Here is a 12094-nt window from a genome sequence, read left to right as displayed (position 1 = left end):
TGTGGTTTTCCGCTCTAAAGGTAAACATTCCTTATTTCATAGAAATCAGATCATAAGTTTCGAGACCTGGAATTGCTAAAGTATACTATGACATACCATGACACAATCCAGCTTCTATGGAAAGAGAGAGAATGTTAACCATTGGTCAAGGTTCCCCCCAACCCCCGCGCCGCACCGCCTACTCGTTCAGACACGCTTGTTTCTCCCGCCAAAGTGGCGTCAGGATCAGGCTCTCACCAACCAGAGCGCTGATTGGAGGGCGGGTAAGCGCTAGAGCTCATTGGGTGCCAGCGGCGGAGGGGCGGGGGAAGCCAAGGCCTTTCTGTCTCACCCGCCCCCACCTCCACCAAAGCGCGCCCCTCCCCCAGCTAAAGAAATGGTCGCCCAGCTTCTGCACTGCACCCCCTGACCACAAGGCACGAGGTGCGGCCTCGCTGCTGGTCCCCAGAGCAGACGGCAACGCAACTGTCCCCCCGAATCCATGCACAGGGAGATCCACGCCCCACAGCGGCCCCCCAAGCCTCACTGCAACACCCGGTAATGCAATCCACGGAGGCGGGGGAGGCGGCAGCAGCGGCGGCGGCGAAAGCAGCAGCAGCACTGCCCCAATCTAGAGACTACCAGAAAGGAGGAAAATGGCTCCGAGCAGGGACCGCCTGCTGCACTTTGGGTTCAAGGCGACAGTGAGTGATATAGGGGAAGGGAGCTGGGTGGCTGGGAAGGACATGTGTGCCAACACGGGCTACTGGGAAGCGACAAGACTTAAGGGGCTGGGAGGACAAGACAGGCAGCTCAAGTGCTTGGTGGGTTGGTGCGTGCTGTCTGTCGCGGAGGGGAGAGGTGGGGGCTCGGGTGCTGTGTGCAGTTGTCCTGCTTTCTTCTTTCTCACCGGTCGGCGAGCACGCGCGCACTCGCACCCGCCCCACAGCCCCTCCCATAGACAAATACACACAGACACATAGGCACTTCCCTGCCTCTCCTTCTCGCGGTGGGCTTGTCTGCCTTGGAAGCGAGAGCGGGCTCGCGCCGCCGCCACCGCCGCCGCGCTCCCGTAGCTCTTGGGCTGACGGCCGCGGGCTCTGCCCGGGGATGGGGGAGGGGTGGTCCTGCGCCGCTGCGCGCTCCTCCTCCTCCCCCTCCCCACGCTGTTCCGATGCCCGGGCGGCTCTGCCCAATGAGGAGCGGCGTTGCTGGCAGGTGGGGAGTGTTTTTGTTTTGGGTTGAAGTTGAGGCTGAGAAGAGAGAAGAGCTAGCGACGAGCAGTCGTCGCCACCACAGCGGGAGAAGGAGGAGGCCCTGCTGGAGTCTAGAGGTCTCTCCTCCCCGCCGACGGCCCCATCCCGCTGGTCCTCTGCCTCGTCTCGGTACCGGAACTCCGGGGCCTGCCCGGGGCCCCCAGTCTTTGCACGCCGCAGCGCCCGGCCCCGGCCGCACCCGCCGGCCCCATGAGGAGGGACGTGAACGGAGTGACCAAGAGCAGGTTTGAGGTGTGCGCTTAGGGCGCGGGGGGGTGGGGGCGGGGGCGGGTGCTAGGGTCCCGTGAGGAAGACTATTTCCGCTCTCATGCCCCGGAAAATTCGCTCCGCACCGAATCTCCTCTTTCGCCTGGCGCCGTCACCCACTGGCCTCGGGCTGCCACACTTCTCTCCCTTTTCTCGCCACCCAGAAGCTCAGTGCAGCCTGGCTTCCCTTGTCCTCCCGGCTGGTCGCCTCCTGCGTCTTCCACTCGCGGGCCCCGGCGGGGGATTAGCTCTGGCGCCCTAATTCCCCCTCCCCCCAATATCATTCAGCTTTCCATTCTTTACACAACCCTTGGCTTGCCTCCCTTCACCCGGCAGAAAAAGCATCACAGCTGCGATCGACCGGAGGGACCTCGTTTCTTTTCTTTCTGCCACTTTATTCTTGAAGCGAGGGGGAAATTATGTGCCCGGGACTTTTTCTCTGAGTTTGAGAGACTGGTTAAACTAGGGGAGTAGGGGTGGTATACTGAGATGATAGAAACGTCCACGGATTTTCGGTGCTGTGTGGTCTGGGTATTGTTCTGGTACTTCCTCTTCCTTCCCGTGTGGTCCGTACTTCTGAGCTCATTGTTTCTGGGAACTCTTAGATGTGTACAGGCTTCGAGATTGGGACGAAGGTCTGAGAGACTTAAGAAAATCCTTTCAAGTCCCTTGGTCTCTGAGAACTTTTCCTCTGACGAGAGAGGTTTATAGTAATGGAATTATGGAATGGATGAAGAAATAAAACATCTGAAAGCGTCTTTAGGGAGTAGGCAGTGTTGGGAAATGATTCCTTTGGGAAGTGAAGTATTGTAACTACAGGTGAATTACTGTAGTATAGTAATATACTGGGAGGTTTGTTGAGTGAACAAGAAAGAGAAACAACAGCAAGAAGAGTAAATGTTACCTGGCCTTTTTGGACAGAGAATCAGGTTGACCTGGCATCACTCACATTCAGTGTGGCCCTCACTTAATGTTTTTCTTCATTTTCATTTGAAGGATGAAATTGTAAGACAGACAAAAGTTTCAGGAAACTTGTCAACGAAGCGTAGAGGATGAAATCGTTACCTAAGGGTCTTCAGTTTAATCTTTTCCTTCATTTCTTTTTATGCTTATGGAGAAAATATTTTAATTTACCCACAAAGATCAAGACAGGAAGTGTTTGGGGAGAGTTTAAATTCAGAGCTACAACGTTACTACAGCGCCAGGAGTGGAGAAAATCAGGTAGTTTATGTTTGTGTTTACTTTAATAGAACTTTATGTTGATGTAGAGAGACCCAGAAAGCTTAATTTATGATGGTTTCATATTCAGTACTACTGTAAAAGGCCAGACTGTCGTTAGAATTACCAAATAGACATTTAACAGTTAACAGAAATCTTCAAAGGGAAACCCAAATACTGAAGAATTGAGTGGAGGATAGCCTTTTGCCATTGCAGTCAGTTCTTTATCATTTTGCTATTCACTTTTAGGTTGTGTGAGTGATTGTTGGAAAGAGTTCTTTTGTAGTTTGTACTTTAAAATTGTATCACTGTATCCTGTTTTTATACTTATATTTTAATTTGTAGTTTATCTGTACTGGTGGTTCTAAAATAATAAGAAAATGTATTGCTTTATTAAGCATATCTGTTTGTGTTGATTGGTATTAACTGGGAACCAAAGTTTTCTGAAAATGTCTGAGAAGAACAATAAGAATGAGGGAGGGAACACCACTCCTTCTACAGTGTTTGTGATTAAAATGTTTATTTGTAAACAAAAAGCTACTCTTACTATGATGTGAAGTGTTAATTTTTGTTGTTGTTCATTCTCCAAGTCAGTATCTGACTCTTCATGACCCCATGGAAGTGTTCATGCTGGAATACAAATGAGAAGGAACTGCAAATGATACCTGTTAATGAGTTTCATTATCTGAGTATTTTTTTAAATCATGTACCCCTTAATGACCTAATTCACAAATAATAAAACAGTAAACTATTTGGTCTCTCATGAAATAATACACTTATTGCTAATACATTGAAAACATTTAAAATATTTACTTTCAGTGGATAAAAGATGTAGATAAGATAAACAGGCTTTCAGTATCTAAAAATTTACATCACATTTTTTTAATTCTCAAAATCTCAGAAGGTTTTTAAAAGAGTGATAATTTTACAATTTTAAGTATGTAGCTTTGAGGATTTTTCTGAGTGTAGGAAATTTCTGTAGCAAATATATAACAACTAATTTCAAGTTAGCAATGGTTAATACAAAACGTGAAAGATTATTTTCTTTTGCTTGGCCACTTTTTTGGGGGGGATAACTAAAACTTTTTTGTTTAATTATTTAAAGTGTTTTTATAGGGAATATTCTTGTGTATTATGCTTTTGGATGTTAAGTGCCGGCCACACACTTTAAATCTCACACTCAGTTAGAACGGTAAAAAGCAAAACAAAATATTTTTTTAAGTTAAATCAGAGGAGAACACTACCTATTAGGCAGCTGTATAGCATCCTGTGAAATAGCCAAGTAGATGACTGTTGGATAAAAGAGTTTAAAAAAGATATGCAGATGTGAAAATTGTTTTTGTTGTGTCACTTTGGCATTAGATTACACACTAATAACGCTTATAAGTTAAAATAGTGTATACTAAATTGTTTTAGTCTATTAATTGAAACTCATTCAAATACTTGTATATTACTTATAGTACACTTTGTTTTGTGGCAACTTTTGATAATTACCTTTCAAATTTAAAAATGGTTATTCAGTGTGTCCTGTATGTCAGGTGCACTGGGCTAGATGTTTTTACCTCTGTTACTTCTAATTTTCACAATTCTATTTTGAGGAAAGCTAGGGCCTGACAAGTATTCAAGTTGCACAGCTAGTACATTGGGAAGCCAAGATTCCAATCTGCATTTTTTTTTTTTTTTTTACTCCACTCTATCATTCTGGTCTGTTTTTAGCATTACATAGCATACAAGCTCATAAAATGTGAAAAAGAGCTTTTCTGAAGTTCTTTATCCAGCATGTTTTATTTTGCTTTGCTATTGAGAGAATATAGCTGCCCTTCATTTTAAGCACTGTAACTAGTACTATCTTAACATAGTGACATTAATGACAGACACGTGTCTGGCTAGCCCTTGAATCCAAGTTTAGATTTTTTTCAGTTAAGCCTCTCCACTTTGTCATACTCTTAGTTAGCTCCATTATAAGAATGTAGTACTGTTGGAGGAAAATTCTATCTTATTTGGATTTATTAAAAAGTATAACCTAAGAAAAGTATAGTAGTAACATTCACTGACATTCTCATACTATTTTACAGTTTAATCAGTGCCTAGAGAAGTTAAGACTCATATAGTTAGGAAGTGATAAGTTCCAGTTTGGGTATTTTGGAACACTGGGCATCATTGTATTTATTTATTTTTTTCATTACACATCGCTGTTGCTCTGATGAATCTATAATACTAAAGTTTGCTTGATTAGGTTGTAATATTTCTTTACCTGCTTCATTTTACTTCTTCAGTTTGTCCAAAATAAGAAAAATCATAAACTGTTTTGTGGTAGAAAGAACATATTTCATTGGGAGTTACCAGAACTTGATTTAGTTAATATTGATTTTTGTCAACCAACTGACTGTAGCGTTGGTCATCTCTTTCACTTCTCCGGTTTGGTTATTTACCTCCTCTGTAAGAAAAAGAAGTTAAAATCAATTACTGAGGTTCCATTTATTCCAGATCCTATGAATCTAATTTTTTATTGAAAGCTGACCTTGGTCATTTCTTCTGAAATAGCCACTTCAGTATTTGTTAGAGTTTGTAGGCTCAGTCACACAGTTTAGTTAAGACTGCAGTAATGACCCTTTTTTCCCTTAAGGTTTTATCTTCTAATCTAAAGAACATTCTGCATAGTAAATAACCGTATTTTCCAAGTTGGTACATGTGGAAAATGTTGTGTATATTTTCCAGTGGGTCAGAGTCATTTGTTTCACTCTATTTGAAAGGCATTGCAATGAATGGGAAGAGAACTAGTAAAAGTAAGGAATTTTGTTTTTAACACTTTAGAGATTAGTTTGAAAGCAATTACCTATTACCTAACAGTAGTAAATGGCAACCCACTCTAGTGTTCTTGCCTGGAGAATCCCAGGGACGGCGGAGCCTGTTGGGCTTCTGTCTATGAGGTCGCACAGAGTCGGACACGACTGAAGCGACTTAGCAGCAGCAGCGGCACCAACATTACTATAGAAAATCGAAATCAGAAGTGTGCTTTTTGGGCTCATTCAGACAATCTGTTCTTTTTCGAATAGTGTTACTGATGTTTCTTTATTTTACAATCATAGGTGCTTTTGAAGCACAGTACATTGTGTCATGTACTTATATTGTGTTCACTCGTTACTTAAAAATAAACATGTTTGTATCTTGCTTCAGTATGCATAAGATAAACAGCTAGGTACTGGAAATTGTGCTTAATCCATTAAGTCATTAAATTTTTTTAACTTGGCAGAGACTTTACAAAATGTATGGTTGATATTTAAGTCCTTCATTATAAGATGTAATCTATTTCTACATTGAAGATTTTCATTCATTAAAGCAGTATTTCTCTTAGAAGTATCCACACTTTTAAAGTCATGTCTTCATGTTCTAGGCCATTTGTCAGTTTTTAGCTGTTGGTGTTGTTTTTTTAATCTTAATTTTAAAAGTCCTTCTATTTTCATCTTCAGAGTTGTATCTTTTCAAATTTTGGTATTATTTTTCTTGCAGATTAATGAGTACTTTTTAAATTCCTAGCCCTTAGATTACTGTTTCTCAACTGGTGACAGATTGGAAACTAAATTAAAAATTTCAGTAATCTAACTAGTACTGTGGTTTTGCAAGGGTATTTTTAGATGTCCAAAATAAAATATTCCGTTACACTAGGAAAATCCAAGGGAGGGAGGAAGAAGAAAGAATGCCCTTAAACTGACCAAATTTAGCTTCTTGTGCATAGTTGCCTTTACACTGTTTTCCTAGTTAATATCCCAGACTTCATAAATTCTTAGATCAGACCCCCACCCAAAAATCGCCTCAGAAAAATGAAGGCATCCAACGTGGTTTGTTTTTTTTCCAACTGGTGGTTTTATATCTTAATGCACTGGGACCCATTTGATAAAAAGATTTTAACTTGATAATAGCCACTAACAGTAGGTGGTAGTATTGAACTGCGCAGTAGTATTTGTGCTTGATTCATGTGGCTTAATTATATAACGTTAACAAATATATGTATTTAAATGCAATAAATCCAAAACAGATTTGCATTAGCTCTTGAAGACTATTTCTGTTAAAAGAGTGGCACTGCTGGCTAGTTATTTTCAGCACATATCAAATAACTATTTAGCAGGCATGTGATTTAAAGCTATAGGTAAGTAATCTCTTTATTCCCTAATCATATTTCCTCTGATTTTATGATATTTTGTTGTCTTTATTAAGCCTCATATTTGACAGTTGTAATCAGGTGGAAATATAATTAATTTAATCCATTTTGCTGTCTTTTAAGTTTCTATGAAGTAAAAGTCACCTATTTATAAAACGTGGTAGACAAGGATTATCAGTTATGAAACAGATATTGGCTGTGTCTTCTGTCATTTTTGTCCTAGATCCCAGGAATTTCTAGTAAAAACTAAAAAAGGGAAATAGAACACTGTGAAAGTAAATAGTATATTGATCTTATGCATTACTTTGGTGCTAAGACACAAGTCCTATCTAATGAGGTGAAGATAGGCAATATATCAAATGCCTGCCCAATTTTATATTATCAGATATACCACCTGTTATGATATTTGCTGGTGAGCGAAACTTTCTGATCAACCAAAGTATGCAGGCAGATATAATTTCACAATCATTTAAAAATAAAAAACAGAAAAGCATTCTCAGTTTCTTACTTGTAATTTGCAATAGTAAGAATATGCCATAAGGTGAGGTAAGGTGAAGTCGCTCAGTTGTGTCCGACTCTTCGCAGCCCCACGGACTGTAGCCTACCAGGCTCTTCCATCTGTGGGATTTTCCAGGCAAGAGTACTGGAGTCGGTTGCCATTTCCTTCTCCAGGGGATCTTCCTGACCCAGGGATTGAACCCAGGTCTCCCGCATTGTAGGCGGACACTTTACCGTCTGAGCCACCAGGGAAGTCTATGGCTATTTTTGGAGAAGGAAATGGCAACCCACTCCAGTGTTCTTGCCTGGAGAATCCCAGGGACAGAGGAGCCTGGTGGGCTGCTGTCTATGGGGTCGCACAGAGTCGGACACGACTGAAGTGACTTAGCAGCAGCATGGCTATTCTGAGTGGCTTTGAGTTTGTTTTACTGTATGCAGAATGAGAGAATTTATGTGACAGGAGGGACAGGCAAAAAGAAAGCAGTAAAATTTCTAGATTAGAGCAGGCTTTTAAATGTAGAATACCTCTTCCCTCTAGGGAAGGTCATTGCCAACTGCTTTTATTCTGAATTGCAGTTACCAACAAAGAGCCAGGTTTGTTTTATTTTTTGTCTGTTTTGCTTTGTTCAGATGGGTGGGGTGAAGAAAAAGAGAAGAGATTTACAGTTCCTTGAAAATTAACAATGTAATGTTAAGTATAAATGTTAGTTAGCTACAGTTCTCTGTTGGAATATGTTATCCTTTTTTTGTCATCTTATTTTTTGAGCCAGATCACCTACATATTTTAATGTTCTAATTTTGAAATTAATTTGAGTAAGGAGAGAAGGAAAACATTAAGATGACATCTTTAGGGTTTTATAGAAAGGAATAATTTCTTAACTAGGAAACACTTGCCATAAGTGTTTTATATACACATATACATGTGTATCTGTGTGTCTGAGGGTAGATTGTCTCTCTGTACCTCCGTTGTCTCAACTCTAAGGTTCCTTCTAGCATGGAGATTGTATGATTCTCTCTAAATAAATCCCCCAGGTTGCTGTGAGTTGGAAATTAGATATTCAGTTTATTGCCAGTGTTCTTATATTTGTTTCTATTACAGTAAACACAAAACAGCCTTTGTGACCTGACCTTATATTTATTTATTAAATACTATTATATATAAATATTCTTTATTTTATATACACTTTATTTCATTTTTGGCTGTGCTGAGTCTTTGTTGCTATGTGGGCTTTTCTCTAGTTGCAGCCAGCAGGGGCTACTCTCTGGTTGCAGTGTGGGCTTCTCATTGCAGTGGCTTCTCTTGCATGGAAAGAGCCTGGACTTAGGGCATGGGCTTCAGCAGTCTCAGCACATGGGCTCAGTAGTTGAGGCTCCTAGACTCTAGGAGGAGGAGGGGGCGACAGAGGATGAGATGACTGGATGGCATCATCGACTCGATGCACATGAGTTTGGGTGAACTCTGGGAGTTGGAGATGGACAGGGAGACCTGGCGTGCTGCGATTCATGGGGTTGCAAAGAGTTGGACACGACTGAGTGACTAAACTGAACTGAGACTCTAGAGCACAGGCTTAATAGTTGTGTTACTGGAGCTTGGTTGCTCTGCAGCATGTGGGGTCTTCTCAGATCGGGGATCAAACGTGTGCCTCCTGCATTGGCAGGTGGATTCTTTACCACTGAGTCATCAGGGAAGCCCCTCTGAACCTATACGTGTATATCTGTTTACAGATATGGTTGTTGTTCAGTCACCAAGTCTTGTCCGACTCTATTTCCCAGAGTTTGTCCAAGTTCATGTCCAGTGAATCGGTATACCATCCAACCATCTCATCCTCTGTTGCCCTCTTCTCCTTTTGCCTTCAGTCTTTCCTATTTTCAGGGTCTTTTCCAACGAATCAGCTGTGTGGATCAGGTGGCCAAAGTATTGAAGCTTCAGCTTTAGCAGTAGTCCTTCCAAAGAGTGTTCAGGATTGATTTCCTTTAAGATTGACTGGTTTGATCTCCTTGTTTTCCAAGGGACTCTCAAGAGTCTTCTCTAGCACCACAGTTCGAAAGCATCAGCTCTTTGTCGCTCTGCTTTCTTTATTGTCCATCTTTCACATCCGTACATGACTACTGGAAAGATCATAGCCTTGACTATATGGACCTTTGTGGGCAAAGTGATGCCTTTTCTTTTTAACACACTGTCTGGGTTTGTCATAGCTTTCCTGCCAAGAAGTAATCATCTTCTAATGCAGTCATCATCCACAGCGATTTTATAGCCTAAAAAGAGGAAATCTGTTGCTGCTTCCACCTCTTCCCCTTCTATTTACCATAAAGTGATGGGACCAGATGCCATGATCTTAGTTTTTTGAATGTTCAGTTTTAAGCTGATTTTTTCACTCTCCTCCTTCACCCTCATCAAGAGACTCTAGTTCCTTTTGGCTCTCTGCCATTAGAGTGGTACATCTGCATATCTGAGGTTGATGTTTCTCCCAGCAGTCTTGATTCCGGCTTGTGTGTGCTTCATCCAGCCCAGCATTTTGCATGATGTGCTCTGCATGTAAGTTAAATAAACAGGATGACAATAAACAGCCTTGTCGTACTCCTTTCTCAATCCTGAACCAGTTAGTTGTTCCATACAGGGTTCTAACTGTTGCTTCTTGACCCGCATACAGGTTTCTCAGGAGATAGGTAAGGTGGTCTGGTATTCCCATCTCTTGAAGAGTTTTCCACAGTTTGTTATAGGGGCTTCCCTGGTGGCTCAGAGGTTAAAGCATCTGCCTCCAATGCGGGAGACCCGGGTTCGATCCCTGGGTTGGGAAGATCCCCTGGAGAAGGAAATGGTAACCCACTCCAGTATTCTTGCCTGGAGAATCCCATGGACGGAGAAGCCTGGTAGGCTACAGTCCATGGGGTCGCAGAGTCGGACACGACTGAGCGACTTGACTTTCACTTTCACAGTTTGTTATGATCCACACAGTCAAAGGCTTTAGTGTAGTCAGTGAAACAGAGGTAGATGTTTTTCTGGAATTCTCTTGCTTTCTGTATGATTCAGCGAATGTTGGCAATTTGATCTCTGGTTCCTGTGCCTTTTCTAAACCCAGCTTGAACATCTGAAAGTTCTCAGTTCACATAATGCTGAAGCCTACCTTGGAGGATTTTGAGCATAGCCTTATTAGCATAGGAAATGAGTGTAATTGTTCAGTGGTTTGAACATTCTTTAGTACTGCCCTTCTTGGGAATTGGGATGAGGATTGACCTTTTCCAGTCATGTGGCCATTGCTGAGTTTTCCAAATTCGCTGACATATTGAGTGCAGCACTTTAATAGCATCAGATACGGTATATTTGTCTGAATGATTTTTGCCAAGGAGTGAAGAATAGGTATGATTGTGTGATATCCTGGAGTTTAATGTGTTACGATTCACTTTTTAATATTTTTGGAATTTATATACTTGTATAAAGAGAACCTTTTAAAAGCATTAGCTTTAAGTCTGAGTTTGTACCCTGGCTTTGCCATGTACCATCTGTATGACCTTAGTGTGCATGTGTGCTTGGTTGCTCAGTTGTGTCTGACTCTTTGTGACCCCGTGAACTGTGTCTCACCAGGCTCTTCTGTCCACGGGATTCTCCAGGCAAGATTATTGGAGTGGGTTGCCGTTTTCTCCCCCAGGGGATCTTCTCGACCCAGAGATCAAACCTGGGTCTCCTGCATTGGCAGGCGCATTCTTTACCACTGAGCCATGTGGGAAGAAGCCCTGTATGACCTAAGACAAGTCATTTAATCTCGCAAATTCTCAAATTTTCAATATCTAAAAAATGGGTATAAAACCTACTACACTGGGTAATAAAGATTAAATTCTGTGATGTTTTTATAACATTGAGCAAACATTGTGCATGATCTGTTGTATGATAAAGGCTCAATAAATGATGCCTATTATGATATTACTTTCTGGAGTGAAAGTGGTTTTGAGTAGACTTCGTAAATCATTGTTTTAAATGCTTTAAAGGAATATACTATTTAAAGGAAAAAGTATTATAAAGGAAGGAATGTAACTAATGATTTCTTTTCACCGGATTCAATTTTATACGTTGGGTTTATTGGACAGGAACACCTATGAATTTTAATCAGTGTAGTTGAACCTATGAAGTTTAATCAGTAATAATTTGATGATGTTTATATGGAGTTTATACTGTAACCATTATTGTGTTCACTGTTAGGCAGATGTGGGTAAATGTCTCCTAAGATGAGAATCTGGAACCAAATTGTAAGTTGACATTTAAAACAGTCAGCTTTTACCCAAGAAACTGGTCATTCTTCCTTTTCTGGTTTGTAGAAAATAAAGCTATGGCATGACTGAACATGGACAAGTACGTAGAGATGCATTTATTTATTTATTTTTAAGAGCACTGCATTGCTAATACCCTTTCCCCACACTCATCCTTATCGGTTTTTTTTGAAAGTTATTTACATGCCTTCATATAAAGACACTTCTGTTGCAAAAATCACATCGTAGCTTGTTTCTGCAGCCCATTTGTAGGAAGGAAACCTGATATATTTTGGAAGTGTCCTTGCATAAGTTGAAGCATTTATTTAATAATGTAACATTCCTAACACATTATCATGAATGGTAACTTCAGGAAGAAAAGGGACTTAATATTCAGTATTCTTAGTCACAGCTGACTGGAGTTATACAAAAGCAGCTTCCCAAATCTAGATCTACACAACAACAAAAAATGCAA

At 41.1% G+C, this 12094-nt stretch overlaps 1 protein-coding gene and 1 non-coding gene across 5 annotated transcripts in view; both read left to right on the top strand.

The window, feature by feature from the left end:
• The first annotated feature begins 328 nt into the window (after window positions 1-328).
• The window catches only part of FBXL20 (F-box and leucine rich repeat protein 20), a 105409-nt gene continuing 93643 nt past the window's right edge, over window positions 329-12094 (top strand). For 2 of the 4 annotated variants that reach the window (XR_003030626.2, XM_024979915.2), the window contains exon 1: window positions 329-683. Coding sequence is in view for 2 of the 4 variants with exons in the window: in XM_024979915.2 (XP_024835683.1) it covers window positions 636-683 (48 nt within the window). In the remaining 2 variants the exon portion in view is untranslated. Of the gene's footprint in view, window positions 684-1234; window positions 1488-1511; window positions 2724-12094 lie in introns of those variants that run through there. The other 2 variants (NM_001435015.1, XM_024979918.2) reach the window with 2 other exon arrangements.
• On the top strand, window positions 10104-10175 carry TRNAW-CCA (transfer RNA tryptophan (anticodon CCA)). The gene has a single exon. It is a non-coding gene; the product is annotated as a tRNA-Trp (tRNA).

The sequence above is a fragment of the Bos taurus genome, chromosome 19, assembly GCF_002263795.3.
Source record: "Bos taurus isolate L1 Dominette 01449 registration number 42190680 breed Hereford chromosome 19, ARS-UCD2.0, whole genome shotgun sequence".
NCBI lineage: Eukaryota > Metazoa > Chordata > Mammalia > Artiodactyla > Bovidae > Bos > Bos taurus.
The sequence above is the reverse complement of the archived record's forward strand: the minus strand, read 5'-3'. Positions and strand labels throughout refer to the sequence as shown.